Genomic DNA, 23,790 nt, shown 5'->3' with positions numbered 1-23,790 from the left:
TAGGAAAATGGATGATTACACGAATGATTAAATGATTTTATATATCTGATAGTTAAATTTACAAAGCACTAATGGTTGCTTTATCAATCACTAGAGAAAGAGGGAGTTGCTTTTATTTAGATGTCTTTGACTCTTAAAATTGGTTTAAAATGTATGATGAATATATGAAATATTTAAGTCTTTTCATGTTTACATTGTAATGATATCTAACAATAAGAAATTTAAAGATATGATGCATAGATGCAGAATGTATTATCTCTTCTAAACTCTTTTAATAAATACATATATATATATATACTTACATATATGCTTACATATTAGCATATATGTATAATTAGAAGCACCTGTACAAATGCAACCATTTATGCAAGCAAATTCGCAGTCATACATAATACATCTCTTTTCCGCACTAAAATATTTATAAGCACAAGAAGCATATTTAATTATGTATATATTAATTTCTGTATATTTTTGTATTAATAAATTCGATAAATTTATCATCTCTCTTTTATAAATTTTATACAAGACCTGAGCTAATCTTCCTCGCTTTCATGATTAAAGAAGTCTATCGGATAATAGATTCCGTATTTTCCTGAGTAATTCATATGATTGATTAATATGTACATATATATAAAATCACGTGCAGCAAAAGCGGATATAATTCTGAATACATCAAGTTAAGTGTAAAATTTCTCGCGAACGCAAAGCTCCCGCGAGGCAAAACACGAACGGAACAGAGAGAGAAACAATGTCCCGAGATGAGACAAAGAACAAGACGGTAGAGAAAGAAACGCCGATTGTCGAGAGTATCACGAGACAGTGGAAGAAAAAAGGAAGCCGTGGAATCCCAAGTGCATCTGGACGCGGGAAACCGTACTCGCGAGAGACTGGAGGAGATCAGAAATTCTTCTCGTAAAGGTAAGTAACTACTCGCAGAAAGAAAGAGATATAAAAGAGACAGAGAGAGAGAGAGAGAGAGAGAGAGAGAGAGAGAGAGAGAGAGAGAGAGAAAGAAAGAGATAAAAAGAGGAGGAAGAGAGCGCGTTCTCAGCACGAAACGGAGAACGCCAAGGATGAAGGAAAGGTGTAGAGGAGGTGGAAGAAGAAGAGCCGCCGATCTCCTCGAGGTGAGATAGGTCCTATCTTAAGAGCGGAGGCTGCGGTTTGAAAGTCGAGGCTGTGGCGCTTCGTGTTGCTCGTTGTTCGGTGCTGCTTCGCAGCCCGACGTATGCTCCAGAGTGTGCTCTACGGTGTGCCAACAGTGCCGCGAGTCCAACCGACCGGTACCAACGCGATACCAGCCAGTTGTTCTCCAGCCGCGTGTCCGCAGCCGCGGCTGCCGCGCCCGTTTGCCCGTTCGCCGCGAGTGCTCCGTCACTATTAACATCGGTCGTGTTCGTGTTAGGTGATCCGTCATAGTCACCGACGAGAGATTGGTCCTTCTGAGAGATTTGTGTGCTTGAATAATCACGGAAACTTGCTTTCGAAAAGAAGAGGTACGTTGATGCGCACAGAACTTGTACAAGAGACACGATGTTTTTAAAAAGCGTCCGTAAAGATGCTTCTAAATGATATGTTAATTTTTCAGATATTACATATAGACGTCCTTCGGACTATTTGATCTTATTGTGGAAAATAATGACACGGCTGTCATCGAGTCTGTCAATGCTCTCTCGCATTTTTCTTGTACCTTCCGCAACAGTCGCACGCGGCCGTGATTGTTTGAACAGATGCAGGTGTTTCACGCGCCATTGGCTGTAGTTTAGAAAGTGCAATGAACCGTTTCCTTCCTTTTTTTTTCGTGATTTTCGTGTGGATTCTTAACGCGCTTATTCAGGCGCGACATGTTCGAAGGCAAACGCGCGCGTAAGCGAGTTTTAAGCGCACATGACGCATTGTAAGAAGGCGTACCCTGTGAGTGTCTATAATGCTTCAATGCCAACACAATATACGCGATTCGTCGTACGTCCATTCATGGAAAGAGCAGGTCGTCGTAAATGTCCCGTCTATTGTAGATTTATATTTTTAATTCTAAAATTCAACAGCTCGATTCAACAATACATTTAATCATTTTTTTCAATCATATAAGAAATTAATAGTTTGAAATTTTACTTCATCATGCACTTTATTACTCTCAAGTTCTTAAAAAGATAGATTAAATTATGAATGAATAATTTGTTTTAGATACTTTTAAATATTTAATGCAACGATTTAAGTTTGTCATCATATATAACAAATAATCAATTTCATATAAAAATTTATCTTTTTAAAAAATATATCTATAGGTATTCATTTATTCTTTATATTTGAAATAAATCTCTTCTAGATGAAATAATTCAAATATATATCTCTCTATTAAAATAGTAAATAAACTCTTTTTGGATTATTTAATATTAATCAATTTCATATGGAAATATTAGATTAAATTACGTCTCTAAATTTTACATCATTTTTATTATATTTTCAAAACAAAAAAGAGTTATAAATCTCATGTTTTTTAAAACTATGTAAAAATATTTTCACTGTTGTTTTTTTAAATCTAAATTCCCAATAATAAAAATTAATAGTGGAAAATTTAAATGCGCCTACAAACAATTGGCATAATAGCACTACCTATATTAAGAAATAAACGAAGATTAGAATGTCAACGGAAAATTTCCTTGCCTTTCAGAACAGCGAGAAGAGATCACTCCATCGGAAAGACGACGCATACGTCTTAACATCTTTTTACCTCTCACAATCAGTGCCGGGCCTCGTGAGTCCCGCACCGATCTCTCTTTTACATTCGAGGATCCGGACGAGAAGCGATCACAGAAGACACACCGGTTGCGGCAGGTCACGAAGAACGGGTTTGAAGATGGCCTACATTATTCGGATTTATCGGTAAAGGAGGAACTACTGCTCGTACACGCCGTACGAGCGACTTGACTAGAAAAGGATCGGCGTATAAGGTAGAAAAAGAAAAGAAAAATGGGACAAGCATGGTGCAAAGAAAGGACCTCCAAGGCCCAAGACTCCAAGTCCCCGTTGGATCGAGTTTTCTTACGATGCGCGCATCGGGTATGTATATATGGCGGAAACGCATCGTTTTACTTGTTGCTCAAGCATGTGTTTGCCGGCGATTGACCGCGTGTTTATAGCCCACAATAACGCGCGAGTGAATCGCTAATAGTTTTACAGGCATTATTTACGTAAATATTGGCAATAAAATTTGATGAATATTTTTTTAACTCATACGTTTTATTTTTTTATTTTACTAATTGCACTCTATGTTTAAAAAATAAATATATACGCTTCCTATATAACATATATATATATATATATATAAAACACATGTATGTGGATATATTTTGTACGGATAAATAATCTTTTACAACTAGACATTTATTCTTTGGAAATCAAGGTATAGATATTATCAATGAAATGAAGCTCTAAAATCTTTTTTAGCTTTTAGTATCAGATTTTGCAGGATTTAGTTGGGCGACTCTTGTATAACTATATGATGACTGTCGCATTTATGACGCATTACGAGAAACATCTGTTTGTCATATAATTTTGCACGATCATTACGCTCGTCAGTCATCTCTCTGTACAAGCGATGAGAGGCCGAGTATGAAAACATAAAAAGAACGTGCAGGCGGAGAACGCTGGTTTTCACATGCACTTGAAACGGATACGGAGATGTGTGTCCTCGTTATTATATAATGCGTATGCACGCTCTCACACGTATACACGGATTGCATGGACTTACGAATGCGTACTAGCTGTGCGTGTCAGGTTAATTTGGAATCTCAGATATGCGGACGCGACTACTACACAACTGCTATAATGACGCCGATTCCCTGCTTTTACCTAACAGGGTATGGATGCCCTAAATTACATAAAAAAAACTTAATACACGCAGATAGCTTCTTTAACGAAATGTTGATTCGATATTTATCTTTCATACTTTTGAAAAATAATACGAAAATTTAATGTTTAACAGAACAAAACGCAATTAATAAATTTAATATGTTCTGTTTTGAATAATAATTTATATATAAGTAATATAATAGTAATTTATTAAAAATTCATGTAAATTTCGCACGTTTCAATGTATAATTTTTATCGCATTTAATACATATAATTTAATGTATATATTCACTTTAATATTCATTTCGATAATGTTTTCGTTCCCGTTCAAGGGCAAACAGCAATATATTCCGTGCGTTAAAAATCGATTCGTTTAGTATAGTACAGATGGCCATCGAGTGATCGCATTCGAGAAAGAAAGATATACACATATATGCAAATAAGTCGCGAATAGCATACAGCCAATTAGATACGGTGCGATAAGTCTGACGTTAAACGAGTAAACGTGACGCGTGTCAAGGATTTCTTGTGTAAGAAATGGTTCAGGAAGAAAAACCGAGAGTGTCTCGCGAGGCCGTCATTAGATCCCACTTCTTATAGTTTTCACTTTATTTTAATATCAGAAAAATGATTCACTAGAAAATTACCACGACCTTCGCGGTAAAATGGAAACAGGAAAAATATGCTCGTAATAAAAAAAGTAAGCATTTTACTACTGTCAATGCTCTCGTCCTCTTTCTGTCATATTTCTGCGACACGGATCTTTATTTTTTTATATTTTCCATAACAAATAATTGTTAATAAATGGTTGTCATGTACATAATACATTGTGTTGTATCAATGCGTTTAATAATTACCATTATTTACATACACTTTCACTAATGTGTATATATTCCTCTTCCTAACGCGTTGCTTTCGCCCACACGGTATCGTCATGCATACCACCGTCGATTAACAAACAATTGCATTGTTTGCACCACCAAAGCTAAATCGCGGATCATTGAAGTATTTTTAGACTCGATTAAATTGTTCTCTCGTAGTGACGTGGGTCGCGCGAACGCGTATTATTCATCTTGTACTCCTCGTCGCGTGCTGCATTTCGCGACATGTCGAACTTGCGTCGTGTGTATCTACACCGTACCTCACGCTAAAATCCAGACTGATATATAATATCTGTATTTACACAATCGTGTTATTTCTGCGGCGTATATAGACAAATCTGAATTGGGTTGAAATCAATGTAAGGCGAAAATGAATTGTTTTTAGACTCTTTTTACAATTATTTGAACGTAAAACTGTCATAGCATAAAATCATCTAAAAAGTATAAGACCGTAATAAGGTGTGGTTTCGGCGGCTTTTCAATCTCTGTTATCTTTGTCGAGGGCGAGTTAAGATTACTGTGGAAATATGATTGTTGACTGTTCCAATAATCCGAGCAATCTTAATTCCCATTCTTGTCACCTTATCGCATTCGACATTTCTATCTTACGGATATATGATGGCTAAAAGAATATATTTTGCTAATTCATATACATATACATATTCAGAGAATGGTAAATAATCTTGAATAATAAAATAAAGGAACAATCTATATTCCAGAGCTTAATATTCAATAAAAAAAGCAATTCTAAAACTTGAAGCATTGAAATACAACAGTGAAATACAGTCTTGCACAGATTTTATACTATTATATTTTTTTATATTTTTTTATTCTGTATTTAATATTTTTCACATCTAATACTTTTAAGAGATTATTCTCTTCGAAAACTCTGACTAAAATTTAAGAAAACTGCTTTATATTTTTAAAAGACAATTCTCTCAGTATCCATAGAATTTATATCAGTCTATATTTTCGAACAATCTAATTTTTCAGATTATTGATTCACAAACTTCCCTTTACATAAATAGAGAAAATAATTTTACAATTTTAATTTCTCAGATCAATTTCTGTGGTTTTTTTGCAATTAGATTTACGTCAGATTTGACAAATACATCGAATCGAAGAAATCTCCGCAACCTAGTTTGAATTGTTAATGAGACGTTATTAATACGCTGTTATGCATGAGCTCGTCGAAATGGAAAATATAATGTCCTTAGTGCGACGCATGCTCGTACAAGAGCTATATACATGTATATGTATATCATATGTGCGAGAGCTCGTAGAACCGTATGAACACAATTACGTTCACGTGATACATTCGCTGTTACTTGTGATTGAAGCATCGGGGTACCTAGTACCGATCTAGCAGGGGAATAAAGATTACGTAAAGCATAACATACGTATAATGCAACATAGAACGGCCATCTTTATGACGGTGCCACCGGTGACACAAATTCTTTTTTTATGCTAGTAAGACAAGCGATATTTGCATATCAGTAGGTTAATGTCGAAGGAAATAACCATTAGAGATCAGAGCCCAAATAGAGCCTCTTCCGGAAATGGACGTCATACTTTTCAGGGATAATATGCAGTTGATTAAAGTGCGACAGCACAAAAATCTCGTACATAAAATTTAACGATATTTTTATAACCTTGTGCGAGTTTTTGTGCAATTAAAAGTTAGTAATAAAATCTCTTTTCATAATAAATCTTTTTTTATATAAAGTTTGATAAAAAAGAGTGTATAAATACTTTCAGTATTAATTAAAAAAAAAATTATAAAAATTATAAAACAATTGATTAGTCGATGCTAATAAGACTGCACTTTAATTAAATGTCTACAAGTTTTTGAATTTATAGTGATTCATAATAGATATTTGTTTTACATTACATGTGTAGCAAAGTAGGTAATTTTATAACATGTTATCAATTTTAAAAGACTAGTTTTTGATTACATGTTTTTCAGAAAAAAAATATTCTGCTTTTATGATTCTATGATTATCTTAAAAATATTCATTGTATTATTATCTAACCAATGTTGATTATTTAATTTAATTTTTTAAAATTAAGTTTAAAAAGTGGCGAATAAGAGCAAACGCTGTAATTACTGCACAAAAATTTTATTGTAACAATAAGTATTCTAACAATTTTTTAAATTTCGTAATTGTCACATTTGGTTAACTTATTTTGCGAGAGAGACAATCACTTGGTCGTTGCAGTCGCAGCTTCACGGAGATAGACGTTGGCCGATCGACCTACACTACTGTATTATTAATAGATAGTGAAAGTTACATTAGATATTTGTGCAGGAACCCAGAAAATTACCCACTGTCACGGAGATATGTAAAACTTTGGTAATAACAGTTGTCGCAATTTGCACGGATTTTACGCTAGGTCTCAACTTCTTATCGCATTAATATTCGCAGCTGCTATATGTGAAATGCTTTTGCAAACTGTAAATCTCGACTATGGTATACGAAACTTATTTTATTTTGTTAGGAAAATTTACACCTTTTCGCATATTCGTGCGAAATTTAGTTCTTGTCATCGAAATTACGCAAACATTTTTACACAATTTAACGAATATTGATCAGAGATTTAGTTCATAAAAAATATTTATTTAGAAATGACGCGATAAAGTCCAGAAAAACAGTGTGTCTACCCAAATTTTGCAAAAAATTCTCTAAAAATTCCCTGATCTTTCAGGTACTTTTGTTCAAAATTTCAAGAAAAGAAAATATTTGAAAAATTTGCAATTTTCTAAAATAAGTTTTTTTATTGTACGCGTTTTCTATTATTTTTCGTACGAAGGAAAAACAGAATCTCTCAAATTTCAAGCTAGATTTGTAAATTTACTGAAAAAACTGAATAATTTTCGTAAGATAAAAGAGAGAACATTTTTTTTCACTTGCATAAAATTTTCATTTTTACTAAATATTACGATAAAAAATATTCATTGCACATTCAATGTTTTATTAAGACATTGAATATATAAACAAACATAAATATATATTTATAATATATTTTAAACACATAATATTCAGCTTAACTCGTCGACTGTTTACAATATAATAGCAAAGTGTTCAAAGAGAATACTTTTTTTAAAGAAAATCTCCCTGAATCTCAATGAGAATTCTTTGATTTTTCAATGATACAAAAAGAATCCTTCAGAATTCCAGATTTTTCCAGAGAGTAAACACCTTATAGAGAACATAGTGTGATTCTAATTTCTCAATAAAGACAATTTTGGAACCTTCCCTTTCATGTTTCCTCATGAACAAACAACATCTGATGTATCGTCGATGTATTATCGATGCATACTTTTGCAAGTAGTAGTCGCACGATAGTCCCAAGAGACTTGCCGAATGTGTTCGCGAGCAACACCGTCGAAACAATGCTACCGGACAGCGGTAGCGAGCTTCGGGTCGTAATTTAATCGGTAAAATAACTTTTGTACACCGAGAGACTCGCGCCGGCACAACGTGTCGTCCGCGAGAAGTTTCCCAACGAATTTGCAATGTAAACCGCGCCCGTAGGAACGTTCCGCGCGCACGACACGTGTACGATTTCCAAAGGGCTGTTCATACCGCGCAACACAGCCGGATATACATACATATGTATATATATATATATATATATATATATATATATGTATATACGAAAGGTAACATCACACTGTCTCGCCGTGCGCGTGAGATCGATGCGAGGGGACGCGCCTCTCATCCCGCTAATCTCGTTAACGCCCTATTATTTGCTGCGTCAGCTACAACATATCTGTATTACGCTGAAGTTATATCGTATATCGGCCCTTGCCTATTACAAACCGAGTTTTAACTTGTTGTTCCGATTATCGAGAGTTTCAAGGGCTAATAACTTATAGAGAGTGTGTATACAATAAAATTTAAATTATGCGATTGTATTGGATATTCTGTATTCGGAAAGTAAGGAAATTAAAGTTCCTGTGGAGTATTCATCGCTAATTGATGTTTTAAGTTGGTACAATTGTTGGAGGATCTATAGCTGTAGAAATGAAAAAAAGAAGTAATATTTATTCGTATTCCTGAATGTGGATAAAATTGACGAGAAACAGCGTTTATGGTCGCCTCGCGCGTTTTAATTGCCGAAATCATTGTGACGTGAAGCGAACGACCTTCCTATAGCCTTACCGTGTACCGATTTCGATCGATGTTTTATTCCTTTCTATTTTTTTCTTTTCTTGATATAACCAAATCGAATAAATGTACTCGAAATACTATCATTATAATGATATTATTATATCATCATATTATCTATATTGGAATATTTTGTCTTACTTTTTTGGAGTCCAATAATTGCTAAAAAAAAAACAGTAATTTACTACAAGAGGTGGGATAAATTATTCCGAACTTTTATTCTTAGAATAAAACATCGGAATAAAAAAAGTTATGTGTCTCTAATTGTGAACATATCTGTAGAATTTTCTTACTTATTGTTGTCCTAAATACAATTTATTTAGAATGTTTAATTTTGAATCGTCCTATATATATATATATATATATATATATATATATATATATATAAATATAAACACTGTGTGTGTGTGTGTGTGTGTGTGCAAAATTTTATTTATAAAAAATTTATTATACATATAGCATTAAGTGGACCTCGTGTATACATTTAGATAGGCGGCATTATTGATTCGTATAGGAATAATTGTTCAATGTGCTGAGAACGTCCGACACGTCATGAACAAATCACCTGGGATATCTCGTAGTTGAAGGCCGATCGTAAAGACGACGGAGTGGTAGGTATCGAGTTTGCTGCTTACTCGCACATTTTGCACGCCATCGTGTTTTCGTGTTTCCCGCGAGGATACAAAGGGTATTATGCAACGCGATTCGCACAGGATGCCCGTCGATTGTGCAATTGTTCAACAAGAGTGTCAGGGACCAAGCAGTATTTCCGTTAAGTTTATTGATCGTTTTCTTCTCTGACTATTTCAATAATTGAACGGTAATGTAATTAAGATAACGTTGATTTGAAAATATAATTATTGATATTTTTTTACAAATTACATGAACCTTGCTCACTTTATTTTAAAATATAAATTTCTCCTACTTTGTTTATTAACGAATACGCTTCTAATTTTATTAACAACCTTAATCCTAGCGAGAAATTAATAAGAGTAGGATTCTATAGCAAACTGGCACTAATTGTGTAAAGAGAGCGCTAATTGAATACTAATTATATTCAATATAGATTGCAATTTTCAAGTTATAAGCGTGCATCGTTGAAATATCTGCGCTTGTCTAAAATTCCTTGAAGAAGTAGGTTTCGCTTTATTCTAAATACATTTTTCGTAGTTATTTTAACAAAATACTATATGAAATATTTTTTAATTATTTCTCTTCTGCGCAAAAGATAAACAAAATCGGCAAAATTTTTTAATTTATATTTTTCTTAAGCAATGATAATAATAATCCAATATTTGCAAGAAATGGATTATTTAATAAGCTGAAAGGAAAAATCAACGTAGCTATTTTATTCATTGAATATTACGAATGATGAAAAATCCGCGAGTGAAAAAAAAAATGAATTTGTGCGATGGCAAATCAATGGGACGCAAATTCTTGCATCTATAGTTTTCGGTCGAACAAACGAGTCGATGAGCCAAGTAATGCGAATTAGCTTAATCGGCTCTCTATATGCGATCGATTCTTCATCCACCTTGCGTCTCAACGCCTGCCTAGAGAGAATTGTTCTCGTATTCTCCTGACATAAGGGCCCATCGAAGTAATTATGTTATTAATAACTTATTAATTCTCGACGGAGCTTTAAACTATCGAGGCAACTAGTAATCTTATGTAATCTTAATCTTGTGTAACTATTTCATGTTACCTAACCATGTTGTTATTAAATCATAATATGTTGTTTTATAATAAAATACGTATTTATAACAATATTAATTATTTGATGAAAAAACAATATTGCATTTTTAGATAGAATAGAAATTCGTTAAGACATTACTTGTTCAAGTAATTTCGATAGTGAGGAAAGTGTCTCTCCAATATTTCATACAAATATAAACCGTACATAACGTGTTTAATTTTGTTTTAGATGTCAATTTATTCAGAAATAAAAAATTTTTCAAATCATTTTTTGCTTTGTCTCTTTTTATATATAAACTATATTTTTTAAAGAGTATACTTGTTTGATATAACATTTCTACTTTTTTCATAATTTTACATATATATATTACTTATCATGCAAATTTATATCCATTTGGTTACCGATAAAAATAGCATTTTTTATTCTCCATCTAAACTTTCATGGAGATGTAGAACAGCGAATATAACATTCATATTTACTTCTGTTGCAGATTTATCCAAGTTTAAAGGAGGAAGGCTCGGTTTTAGGAGGTGCTACGCAAAGAGTTACGAGGTACGCGTGTTTCTTTTTTCCTTTTCAAATTTTATTCGCGTACATTTCACGATTACGAGTCGTGAAAAGTCGTATGCAAGTTACATCGGCTACAAATAACAAGATTTCACCGTCGCTTTTAAGAGTCACGTCGCTGTAATTTCGCTCACGGTTATTGCCAAGAGTGCGCATCATCGTTGCTATTAATTGCGCGAAAACGTGGGACGGAGATAATCATTTAGAGGTCGGTTAGGGGGATATAATTCATGCGACCTTATTAATTCTAGAGATATAAGTGAGTTGATAGAAAGTGACGGTAGCTGCCCCATGTGAAAAATTGTGTTGTATCGTTGTCTTTAATGTGATTAATGTCATCATACACATGTCGTCATAGGTATACTTACACGCAGGAAATATATTACAAAAGAGTTTATAAAAGAAAATCTCCTAATTTTAACAACTGAGCAACTGAACTTAATAGCTTATTAGTACAATGGATAAATAATCACGTTACATGTTTACGGTCTATTTTAAAACGTTAATATAAAAGCTATACTATTGATCAGTGGGTAGGCACATTTGCATAAATTCAGAATGATTTATTGTGTATAAAAATAAAATTTAAATATATAAATAGTTATACATTTAAAAATATGCATTATTTGAAAATTTATCTTCCGTGTGAAAATAATAAATATAAATACAAAATATTTATTTAATAGATGCAATAATTAAAATTATTAATTAAAGTAAGTTTAAGCAAAATATTGAAAATTTCTACTTGAAATAATATTTGAAGAGTTTTCAAAAATACAATTTGTATATATAATTTCAAATATTATTTTAAATATTACATAGTAAAACAAATAATTAATAAAATGACGAAATAAATACTCTATTATTTCAAAAACAATTGTTATTTTTTAATGTCAATTTAAAAAAAAAACAATATAATTTAATAAAACAATAAACGGATCTAAGAAATAGAAATAAATAAAAATTCGTGAGAATACCTTACAAATATTGTACAACTCATGTAATAAAAATAACTATCTTAACTGATTATTTAAAATCTTAAACGTAATATATTTGAAATATTTATTTCTATATAATTCAGGTTGAAAGTCTACTATTTCAAATTAGATTTTAATTAATGTACAAGTATAAATTATTATTTTATATTAATCGTTCATAAGGGGAAATCGCTTTTGCAACAATCTTTCTCTTTTTTTATTTGAAATATTATTTTAATTATATATTATTATTATATTTTGTGTTTATTGCGTTTTCTTTTCTTTTCTTTCTTCTTCCTATTACTATAATTAAACATCATCGTGTGCATTTTATAGAATAGACAATTTTATTTACGATAATAAATAATGAAATATTAAAACTTGTCAAGTAGATAATAGATAGGTATACTATGTAATTAAAATAAATAGCACTATCTTCGGCACGACGTGTTAGAGATACGTGGTATCATGATTATGGTCTTCTGTCGATTACGCAATAAAGCATGATATATCACACATAAAGAGAGAAGAACGCAATTTCCTGGTGCGACGGTAACATCTTTCTAGTGAAATCTAAACGACCGACCGCCTAAGCGTCATCATCGAAGGTGAACCTAACTTGACAATGAATCGAGAGGTAGTAGGCTCGACCTTAAATGGTCACATTCTCGTGTTTGCGAGTGGCGAACCGGTCGCACGCGATAACGCAATTTTATTTCTGTTTTACCATTTATGAAAATTAAATTTTTAATGCGGTACTTACGAATTTTATAATCAATTTATCAATCTTAAGAGATAATTAAATGGCACTTAATGGTTTTTTCGTAAAATAATTTTATACTTTCATATATATATATTAATATGCATTTAAAAGAAAAATAAATATTAGTTTCATAGATGTAATTTGATAAATTATTCTTTTTTTATATATATTGATCACAAAAAAAATGACTTTATTTCTTTTATAAATTGTTTTTCATTAAGAAACGAAAACTATTCTTTTTACTTTTTTTTTATCACAGTTTACAATCTATTACAGACTATTTTTATTTCTTACTTTTTTAATTATTTAATACTTTTTAAATTAAGTTTCTAAGGTAATTAAATTAAAAGGAAAATCCTGTATGATATAATTCATTATTATCAACTTAATATAATTATCATAATTATTTGTATTTTAGGGAAATTATTGATATAACGATACTCGATTCGGTTAAATTTGGGATTATCGTAATGTGCTGATTGCGAGAGAAGAGCAACTATAAATTTCAATAACGAATATTTTTGGAATTCAAACATTATACGATGTTATATGTAAAATGCTCGACGCATTGCGGGCAGAATGCCGGTCCCCTGGTTCTCTCGTTATCGTGGAAAAGGATCTACGCTGCGTGACAGGTTTATCCCATATTCAGACAGCTTTTAGGCCGCGTGACAGTGAATCCACAAAACGATGATCGAGCGTGGGCCGGTGGCTTTAGTTCGTTCTCATCCTACGCTTCGTTCTACCGATTCCTTTTTAAGGTCAGTAGAACGTCTGGTTCGAGGCTCTCAAGTGCGAAAGTATAAAAACTATCGCGTATATCTAGGAAAGTCTAATAAGAAAGTAGAGAGAGTGAATCCCACATTATTTTGATGTAATTAGAAAAGTAAATTTTATAAGCTACAGAATGAAAGAAGCAAATTAAAGTTTTAATTACAATAAAAATACAATGAAAATAAAAGAAATCATTAGAATTTCATAAAGTAAAATCTGTTCAAATAAACACACATCAAGTACGATATTTTTCAAATTTGTCTACATATGTGGCTTACGTTATTATTTATACGTCTTACGTATTTATTTAATTACTTTACTGTAAGGAAAACACGTATATTTACATTATGTGAAAATCTAGACTTATATGCGCTTTTTCTGGAAAAAAGTGAGTTTTTGAATTTACGCTGTTCTGTTTTTCAGACATATCTTCTCAGTAATCTTCGTAGAGAGAAGTGTACGATAACAGACTTCGAATCCCCCGATAATAAATAGCATGCATTAATCTCAGTAATCTTTCTAGGAATCTAGATGAACACGTGCAAGGTAAGCGGTTTGTAACACGTTATACATATCTCGCGAGAACTATAGAGTGCCATTGCTTAATTTTATACGCGTTCAAAGAAATCTACTTTCTCTTAGATCTTCTTTCTTTTTTTTTCACAACTGCATGCGGTATATGCGCAGCCACTTCAATTAGATTTTTTATCTCGCTGAGAGAGCGATTAAACCGATCGATAACTTCACCGCGGTAGTAACGATCAGGTGATTGACTCGCTGCCTCGCAAACAGTGAATTAATATCTCTAATTTATTGTCGTTAAACATATCGGAGTTACACAAGCATTCCTATCGTATCATATTACGATCAACGATACGGCAGTTATTTACACTTATATAGATTTGTACCGAGCTTGTTATCTTGTATCTTATAAATTCTTTATAAATTTTACGATAACACTTATTTTCCCAAGTCTTATTCCCGACATATCAAAGTATTTTAAGCTATATTAAAATATTTCAAACTGTACGCTTATTTTGTCATATAATTGAGAAATAAATTTTAATAATAAAAAAGTTTATCTCAATTAATATTATATATACATACTTACTATAGTGTTTTAGCATATAGTTAGATATCTCAATATTTTTATCTCTATTAAGATAAATATTTTTATTTATGAGATAATGGAAATCGTTTTTCAATTACACAAAAAACTTAGGGACAGAACAGGATTTAATTGAAAAAAATTTTTCAGACTTACATGGCAATGTAAAATAATATTAATTGTCAATGTCTACTTGCGTTAGCGAAAGCTCATTTTGATTAAAATATAACAATTAACACATCCTGTATAATGAGTGAAACGGGCACACGTAAAATTATGATGCGTAATTTTGTAACAATTTTGTAACTGACAAGATATTCATAAAATACTGTTAGACTGCCTGGCGCTGAACCAGTGTTTATCATCAGATTGTAATTAACGACGCAGATAGTACTGTTTATTTTCGCATTAGAACACAGAGATGAAATTAAGGGAACGAAGAGCTGTGTGTTTATCGTAATAGCTTTTCACCGTTGATCATTTCGATAATTATTGGCAAGAAATTGCGGAACGTTTTATCCACGCTTCATCAGTAAATCGCATCAATAAATGAATCTTTTGACGTTATGCAAATTAAATGTGAAAAATGGCTGATTGAAACGCATATTAATAATCACGTTTATAGCATTGAAAATATGCAGATTTTATATAAATCTATTTTGACAGAGTTCGCATATAACAGAGATATGTTTGTAATAATATGCTCGTGGCACGAATTATTTCGACAACGTGAATTTTAATTCACTTGAGCCCGCAAGAACAACGAAAATGAGGATTTCGCATAAATTATTCGCACACGCCGTGGCATAAATTATGGTGCATCGGTTCATGTACGTGTGTAGGTTAACATAGCAAATAAACGTGTCATAGGCTGTTACAGCTTCGTTGTAGATCGAGTAATCATACTCATATATTGATATCTATAAACTATAAAATGCAGAATATTGATTAATCAGTTATTCATAGTATTTTGTTAACATTACAATATTAACGAAAATTTGATTTCTTCTTTATTTAGGATTGTTTTAAATATTTATCAAATTTCAAGTAATTATATTAGGAGAGAGTTTGCATTGTTTATTATTATTTATTATTTATTTATTATTATTTTATTGTTATTTCTAATAATAATTCTGGCGAAATAGATGAAGATACAGAGAAGTTTAGAGGTTGGCTAAAATTATCCTGTATAATATTTTGTATCTCAAGATATTCTTTATCATTTATTATTAATATTTAATTGAGAAAAGATAGTAAGTGACAACTTACTCTTGATAAACTAGATATTGTGAGGTTACACCATATTTAATGTTACTTCAATGTAAATAAATCACTGATAAAAGATGCTGTGGCGAGACCAATGGAATTTCCTTCTTTGTGGATATTTCCAAATCGTTCGCGTGCACCGGGGATATTCTGTACAAAGTTGAAAGGCACTCTCGTGCACGAGGAGGAGGCTGTATGAGAGAAATTCCAGTAATGTTTCGCGTCTCGAAAGAGTTATAGCTCAGGGGACGCGAAGAAACACGGAATGCATTTGCGATAAACCGTATATAAGCTACGCTGCAGCGCAGCGATTCCGGATTATTTCGGTGCATCGAGCTGTAGTTTTTGATGGACATGAATTATTTTGAAACTGGCACAGAATTAACAGCCGAATGCTTCCAGGTTTGCGCATAACATTCATAACATGCTTCATGCAGATTCAACTCGTATCTTTTTTTTTTTTTTTTTTTTTTCACCAAAATTCTCTGCTTAGATTAATCAACAGAAAATAATTCTACTTAGATTGCGTTTTAACACACACACATGTACAAACATATATTATTTATTTCAGAAAAATTATGCTTGAAAAAAAATGTTACAGATTTAAGTTTCCCCAAAATTATGTAAGTCATTTATGATTACCTATTCTTACATCTCTTAAATGCAGTTTTTAAAAATTTTTCCTTAATTAAATCAAGCACAACTTGGAAACTGTATATTTTGATATTTTTTTTTTGTTAATGAAAAGCCATTTCGGTTTTCAAAAATAAAGACTACAGTTGCGCTCGTTTTTTAAATGTATATTTATAAACATAAATTATCTGATACTTCTTTTTATTTTAATTACTCGTGTAATTAATATGTATCGCTAAGAGGAAGTGAAATTAGCCAGGGATATATCATCACATACGTATCGTGATGGATTTTCATGAACCTAATCGAGCGCTCGCACGGTGATCAATTGCACGCATTAAATTCGATATCGTTTCGTGGTGGTGTTATATAACATATATTTACATCTGTGCGATAGCGCATCACCGCGATTGTGCATCTCGGAGCGAAAGAGACGATTCTCACTTAATCTTTTCTGCTTAGCTCCGAAATAGGATATGCCGGCTCGCCACCGAGGGAGGTGCTCACAAGGGAACGCAGCATAGACTCCGTGGACAGGCCTTTTCATCCCAGCGACTGGGTGGACGTTAATCTAGAAGTACCTAGCCCGCCGAGAGCAAGCTCGCCTCTCACGAATTCAACAGCCGACACTAGTCTGTATCCTGCTACCACACCTACGTCCAGCTGTAAGCTCATAATTTATCGTCAGATTGTACAGTCGTTGTGGATCGTTAAGGGTACAAACCGAAGGCACGTGACGCGAAATGGAATTACAATGGAATAAAGCTTATTAAGAGAAATGAGAAATATTCGATTACATTTTCTACATATTTAATAAATATATTTAATAAATGATTTTATATACATTCGTGTGCAGATAATAGATAAAAGATACTAAACTGGCATAATTTTGTTCTCAAATTCTGTTCTCATAGATGAAAGTTTATAATAAAATAAAATTTATATACATCTAATGCATATTAATCGGAAACTAATGAAGATTATATTAAAATTTCAATAATTCGTTTTAACTTTTTTTATAAATTAATCTAATGAAAGCAAATAAAAATTTTGAGATCTGAGAAATTGCTTTTCAAAGCAGACATAATACAGAAACAATTATAATAAGATAGAAAAATAAAACAAATTTAAAAATCTACAAACGTGTGATATATAACGTATGTAATATTATCAAAAAGATCTCCGTTCTTTAATACCGCTATTTAAAATATTTAATTATTTAATTCAAAGAAAAGATTTCAGTATCTTTCTTCTATGTTTACAAAAGAATAAAAGACACATACGCGATGAAATTGAATGGAGAAAATCTCGCGATGTCACGCGTAAATCCGCTAGTTGCCTATATGCCGAATATATTCGCGGCTAACCTTTCTATCGTCTTTCATGGAAAGCAATTTCAACTACCGCAGCTTATGAAGCCGTAACCAGAGCGAATGCACGAGCAAGCAAGCTTGGTTTTCGCAAATTTAACCGTTTGCCCTCTTTTCCCTCCGTCTCTTGTCCAAGCGTATTATAAGCCCGTATAATTTATCGCTGTACTCTACATAGATCTTTAACGAGTCGCGTTAATGCTGCGACGATGGCGCACGTAATGGCGCACCGATTTTGTTAGACATTATTAAAGTCGTTAAAGTCGTTCAATCTGCATGCTACAAATATCGTTGTATTGTAAGTGTGGAGATATATGTACATTGCCGGTTGATCCCGATAAATATATTTGCGGTTACTGTTATAGGCTCCAATCTGAAAGACGTCATTCCTGTGCCACCTCCGAGAAGAAAAAAGAGAAACAGAGGCAGACCCTTGCCGCCAAAACCGGACGAGATTCCTGAGAGCGTAACCAACAATTTAAGACGCGGCGATACGAGCGAGGAACCGTTATATTTGTCGGTCAGTTCGCCAAAGACGAATGACGATGACCGCGGAGATGGTGACGTTCAGACGCGGAAAACGGGAAAGATCTGTCCAGAAGATCCAAAGCACGAAGGACGAAGGACGAAGGAGATCTACGAGCATAAGGCGAGTAATAGCTCATCGTAATTGACAATTTTCAAGCCTTTAAAAACTGCTCGTAAATCTATATTACACTTACTCTTATTTATTTTAATAAATAATGTATAATGTATGGCTTTTGCAGAGTCACGTTGCGTGACACTAATTGTGTGAAACGATCTAATATTTCTTTAGTGAAACCTGTTTGTTTATTTTCATCGACGTAGAATAAATGTGATTACATAATATGTCATTATTAATCAACGTAACGTTTAAATTATCCAGTTATTTGAAGAAGAAATCTAGCAATATATAAAAAAAAAATATTGCTAGACATAATTATAAAAGATATAAAACTTGTAAAATTTGAAGTACTTTTCTTAATAGATTGAGTAATTTTTGCAATTTAAAAAGACGACATTAATATAATTTTCTGGGTATACATTAAAAATAAATCAGCTGTATAAATATAGCTTCAATAATTGAAATAAATATCTTTTTACTTAGATTATATTTTATCGATTTACTTCTCAGTAGAAAATGAAAAGAAATACGTAATACTGCAATAAATAAAATTTTTCTATAAACTTAAATTTATTAAAAATTATTAGTAGATGAATTTATGATTTGCATTGAATCTATATGTATATAAGAATAAAGAGCGATAAATAAATGTGATGTTAGAAATATATATTAATTTTAAATATAAAAATAATATGTTAATTTCCTCATTTTACTCAAGACTTCGATAATGAAAATAATGACTTTTCTTGATAGGTTAACGGCACCGGAAGGATAATATCCAGCGAGGTGGTTTCCGGCAGGAGGATGTCCGCCGACAAGAAAACTTCGAGGACTTCGGAGCCGAGCTACCATCACCGGAAAGTTCTTGAGAACGAGGAATATGAGAGATTCGCCGGGAGTCAGTCGATCAAGGACTCTTCGACCCCTAATCGCCAAGACAGACGGAAGTCGAAGGAGCTCGAGCAACGGATCAGGGATCCCTCGAGGGACGACGACAGACCGGAAGCAAATACAAGGACGAAGAACTACAGCACCGTTAGCTTGCCGAATTACGATGAGTTGGACGTGTCTAGGCATCCTGCGAAAAGTATGGCGAAGGACGAGAGAGGCACGGGGGAGAAAATGAAGTCGAGGAGACCCGTCAGAAGCAGCACCGGCTCGCTTCCGGCCGAATCTTTCCTGTCGCCTTTCTCCGAGGTAGTTCAGTATAATAATTCTCCGTCATTTTATTTCATTGATCAAACGCAAAAGTTTTGAAATCCCAAGATATTGCTGAAGAAATTCTTATAAACGATTCTTTTACAGTTTCTTTGAGAATCAGTCATTATTCAGAATTACATATTCTTTGAAAGTTATCAGTTATTAAACAGAAAGAGTGTGAGAGAGTCAATTTCAATAAATTATTAAATTTAAAATGTGTAATATTTTTATGATGTTTCATTATTTCATCAGAAAAATATCTTGATAAATTTAGTAAATTTATAGCATTTAGTAAATCATTATCAATTTTTTTTCCTTGCACTTTTTAATTACATGCGCATGCTACGTCAGCGTTTACACATAATTAAGATAATAATTACATCATATTATTCTCGATTGCAGAAAACCAGCGTACGCCTGGAAGATTATATCCCGCGACGCGGCAGCATCGAGCACCTGTCGACGTATCAAGTCCTGGGAAAGCTGGGCTATAGCGAAAACGAGGTCACCGACGGCGGATTCATGAAGTACGATCCGAGTAAATTGGAGGATTGGGACCTCAGCGACATCAGTAATTGCGACCCGAACCGGCGTCTCTCCGCCGAGGTACGTTTATAAAGTGAGCTGCGTCGAAATCGATATTAAGCCGATGCTTGTTAGCGCTGTTTTTAACGCGACTAAGACACTAAATCGTACTAAAAATCTTCAGTCATATCTCTTCAATTCCTAATCAATTTAAACTACCTGGCGAATTTATTTTTGTCACAAAAAAACATCTTTGTTTTAATGAAAAAATACTTCGTTAAAGTCATGCTTTTCTTCTGCAATAATTGATTCCAATGTTACTACACAAAAACGAAAACACGTTTTACATTAATATCCTGAATTCAAATTTCAGTATTCATCACAAATCCATAACAATGAAACAGCAGAGGATAGATCTTCTAAGGATACGGATGTCGTCGACTACTCGCAAAATTCCGAGATCAAGGAGGCCGAAACGACTGAGGTCGACATCTCATGCGTTCGTCGAGATATAACTTCGTCGTTGCAGAAGCCGGAAGCTTTCGGCAAGACATCGTCACCGATATTTGATTCTGATAAAGAATCAAAATATTCTGATGATTGGCTTACAAATCAAGATAGGTATTGAGATCAATATATTATATAACAAAATTGTATGTAAGATTGATTGGACATAACTTAATATGTGATATATTTATTTCAAATTATCAAGATATTTCGATCCTCCTAAAATGTCGGAAATCTGCCACGTATCACCTACTTGCGAATTAGCGACGTCACCGGTACGCAGAGAGCCATTCTTTTTGAATGAAGAACTTCATCGCTCGGCTTTAGGTAAATATCGACAATAATATAATAATAAAATAGCGATTTGAAAATCAAGCTGTAATATGCACATTAAAAGAACTAAATAATTATTATTATATATATGTCTATTCTCTCTGCGATTTCTAGAAGATTTAATTGATAGATCGATGCTAAAAATTATAATTCATAATTTCATATTTTTTAAAATCTTTGTGAAAAAATAATTAAATTAAATTTTATTTTTTTTTTTTTTAGTTTATAAATATATATTTTTGATCATCTTAACTTTACAAAATATTCCTATCGCAATCTCTTCGTTGAAAAGTTCCATAAAAAAAACTGACTTGATAGGAATCTTGATCTGTGAAAAATGTGACGATGAGTGAAATTCTTCTCCCTATTTACAAGAAATCGTCGACCACGTAAACCGAATATATGTCCGACCGCAATCGCGCGCGTACCTTCCCTTACCCACGTACTTATCCGCTCTTGGATTCTATCCCGGTCGGTCTCGGATAATCGTCGGGAGTGGTAGAAGGTACCCAACTATTCGCGTACGTGACTAGTTAAACCGCGGACGTTCCATTTGGCAGATACGATCGGAGGGTCCTGCAGGAACGGCGTCGTCATCCGGGAATCCGATCGATCCGACCAATCGAGGCTGATCTTTGGCCGTAGTCTGTCGAACGAGAGCGAGCCCTACGACGATCCGTACGAGTCGAAGGAGCTGCGTGCACATTCCGACGTAACGAACAAGCTAATCAGAACGATATCGGAGGAATCGCTGCCGCAAGAGATGCTGGAGGGAGTCGACGAGGAAATCATCGACTTCTTCGACGAGAAACTAGCCAAGGATACGACAAATGAATTGAAGAAGGATTGTCAGGAGCAACAAATGAAGACACCGCCGCCGAGTCCGGAACCGAAGATTAAGGCTCAGATCCTGGACAATGATCATTCGACTTTGTTGAAGGTTCTGAATGACGAGGCGGCAGACGGAAGCAATCTCAGCTCGATGACACCGAGCCTCAACGAGCTAGAGGCGGCGCTTTCGGACATGTTAGAGAAGGAAGATCAACCCGATGAAACTGCGAAACAAGAAAATATGAACGGAGACTCGAAACAGATAGAAGCTATGGAGAAACTCCTCGAGCCAAAAATAATACCCGTCGTAGACAGGCACAATACAGTTAATAGAGATATGCCAGATCAACATAGTTCAGTTAGCGATGACATTCTAGTCGATAAAACACCTGAGGATAAAACGTCAGATCAGTCATCCATATCCTTGGAACAAATCCTTGGAGACTCGACGTCGATACCGAAGAAAAGAAAAGTGTCCTTCTGCGCCTGGGAAGAGAAAGTCATGACGGACATCGATCTAAAAAATAATGAAGAATCTGAAGCGAAAAATGTAAACGAAGAGACAAGTCTTGATATCAAGTTAACTGCTGTTACGTCAGAATTAGGATCAACCTCTGAATTCTTTAAAGATAGCGAGATTAATAACGAAGATGACGTAAAGTCTATTGAAGAAGCGCCTGAGAAGCCTAGCAGGTTGTTCCAAAATTTGGAAGATTTAGCCGAAGATTTGAAACAAATCCCTACGCCGCCACGAAGGAAGAATAAAAGTTTAGGTTCTGCAAAGGAATCGGTCAGAATTATAGAAAATTATCCCGAAGATCCTGATCCCCGTCCCAACGACAGACTTATTTAATAATTTTATATATTGCGTGATCTCGTAATCTTTTTACTGTTATGTGATCATATGCGATAATTTTCAAATTTTTTTTGTGCCACGTAAATCGTTAATACATTTAATATATTAGTTCGTGATTGCTATAACTAATAATCATTAACATGTAATTAATAATCAAAAAAATAAAAATAAAATAACGCATACGTTGTTGTTCAAATTTGAATATTTTTAAAAAATAAAAAAAAGTGTTACCGACATTTGTACCATCATACTGTATATTATACACAAAATGTTAAATAAATAAAATTATAGATATAAACTCTGTGTTGGAGATAAATATAATTTCACACTTTTTTTAAAATAAATAAAGGTAGATTTTTAAGTAATTGTTATAAACTCATGAATTAATTTTAATTTAAGGTACGAATGAATAACAAGTTCTTATGCTTTATTTAATTTCTAAGAAATTTTACTTATACAAATTTTTTAAATATATATTTAATATTTTCCAAATATTATATATTAAAGATTTTAAGGTATAATATAAAAAATATTTTCCAAAATTCTATTGTAGACTGATTTAATATTAGTCGAAGAATATAAAATTTCTAAGTATAATTTTACAATAATTTATATATTCATATATATTCTTATACAAATATTGTAAATACATATTCTACGTGTAAGTATATTATATAAATTCATATTCTCTTTTAATGCAACAAATCTGTGTACATAATGTAATAATGACAAACCAAGTCCTGGAAACAAGCACAGCATCTCTCTATATAATATGGTATAAAAATCAAGTGAAAGATATGAAAGATGCGAGGTTTTTGTCATTCATGATAAGC

The 23,790-nt window shown here is 33.0% G+C and overlaps 2 protein-coding genes across 4 annotated transcripts in view; one reads left to right on the top strand and one right to left on the bottom strand.

Moving 5' to 3' along the window:
* Window positions 1-23,790, bottom strand: part of Phyhd1 (Phytanoyl-CoA dioxygenase domain containing 1) — a 141,033-nt gene that overhangs the window by 26,131 nt on the left and 91,112 nt on the right. The window lies entirely within an intron of this gene.
* On the top strand, window positions 1,165-23,202 carry LOC140676253 (uncharacterized). Of its 3 annotated transcripts, XM_072911144.1 has the most exons (11): window positions 1,165-1,496; window positions 1,589-1,914; window positions 2,672-3,060; window positions 11,092-11,153; window positions 17,152-17,354; window positions 18,425-18,708; window positions 19,459-19,902; window positions 20,308-20,511; window positions 20,804-21,051; window positions 21,143-21,264; window positions 21,831-23,202. In XM_072911144.1, exons 3-11 carry the CDS (start codon window positions 2,971-2,973, stop codon window positions 22,952-22,954), a joined length of 2,781 nt encoding a protein of 926 aa, XP_072767245.1. In that variant the 5' UTR covers window positions 1,165-1,496; window positions 1,589-1,914; window positions 2,672-2,970; the 3' UTR covers window positions 22,955-23,202. The 3 variants fall into 3 exon arrangements, with proteins under 3 accessions (XP_072767245.1, XP_072767242.1, XP_072767244.1); XM_072911141.1 differs by lacking the exon at window positions 1,589-1,914; XM_072911143.1 differs by lacking the exons at window positions 1,165-1,496; window positions 1,589-1,914 and adding an exon at window positions 1,968-1,987.

This window comes from Anoplolepis gracilipes, chromosome 2 (genome assembly GCF_047496725.1).
Source record: "Anoplolepis gracilipes chromosome 2, ASM4749672v1, whole genome shotgun sequence".
Taxonomy (NCBI): Eukaryota; Metazoa; Arthropoda; class Insecta; order Hymenoptera; family Formicidae; genus Anoplolepis; species Anoplolepis gracilipes.
This window is presented reverse-complemented; position numbering and strand designations above follow the sequence as displayed.

Bases quoted from the DNA above. Each gene is read 5' to 3' on its own strand.
- LOC140676253 (XM_072911141.1), top strand. From the start codon at position 2,971: ATGGGACAAGCATGGTGCAAAGAAAGGACCTCCAAGGCCCAAGACTCC. The intron at 11,154-17,151 runs GTACGCGTGTTT...TTTTCTGCTTAG, and splicing joins GCTACGCAAAGAGTTACGAG to CTCCGAAATAGGATATGCCG. The intron at 21,265-21,830 runs GTAAATATCGAC...TCCATTTGGCAG, and splicing joins ACTTCATCGCTCGGCTTTAG to ATACGATCGGAGGGTCCTGC.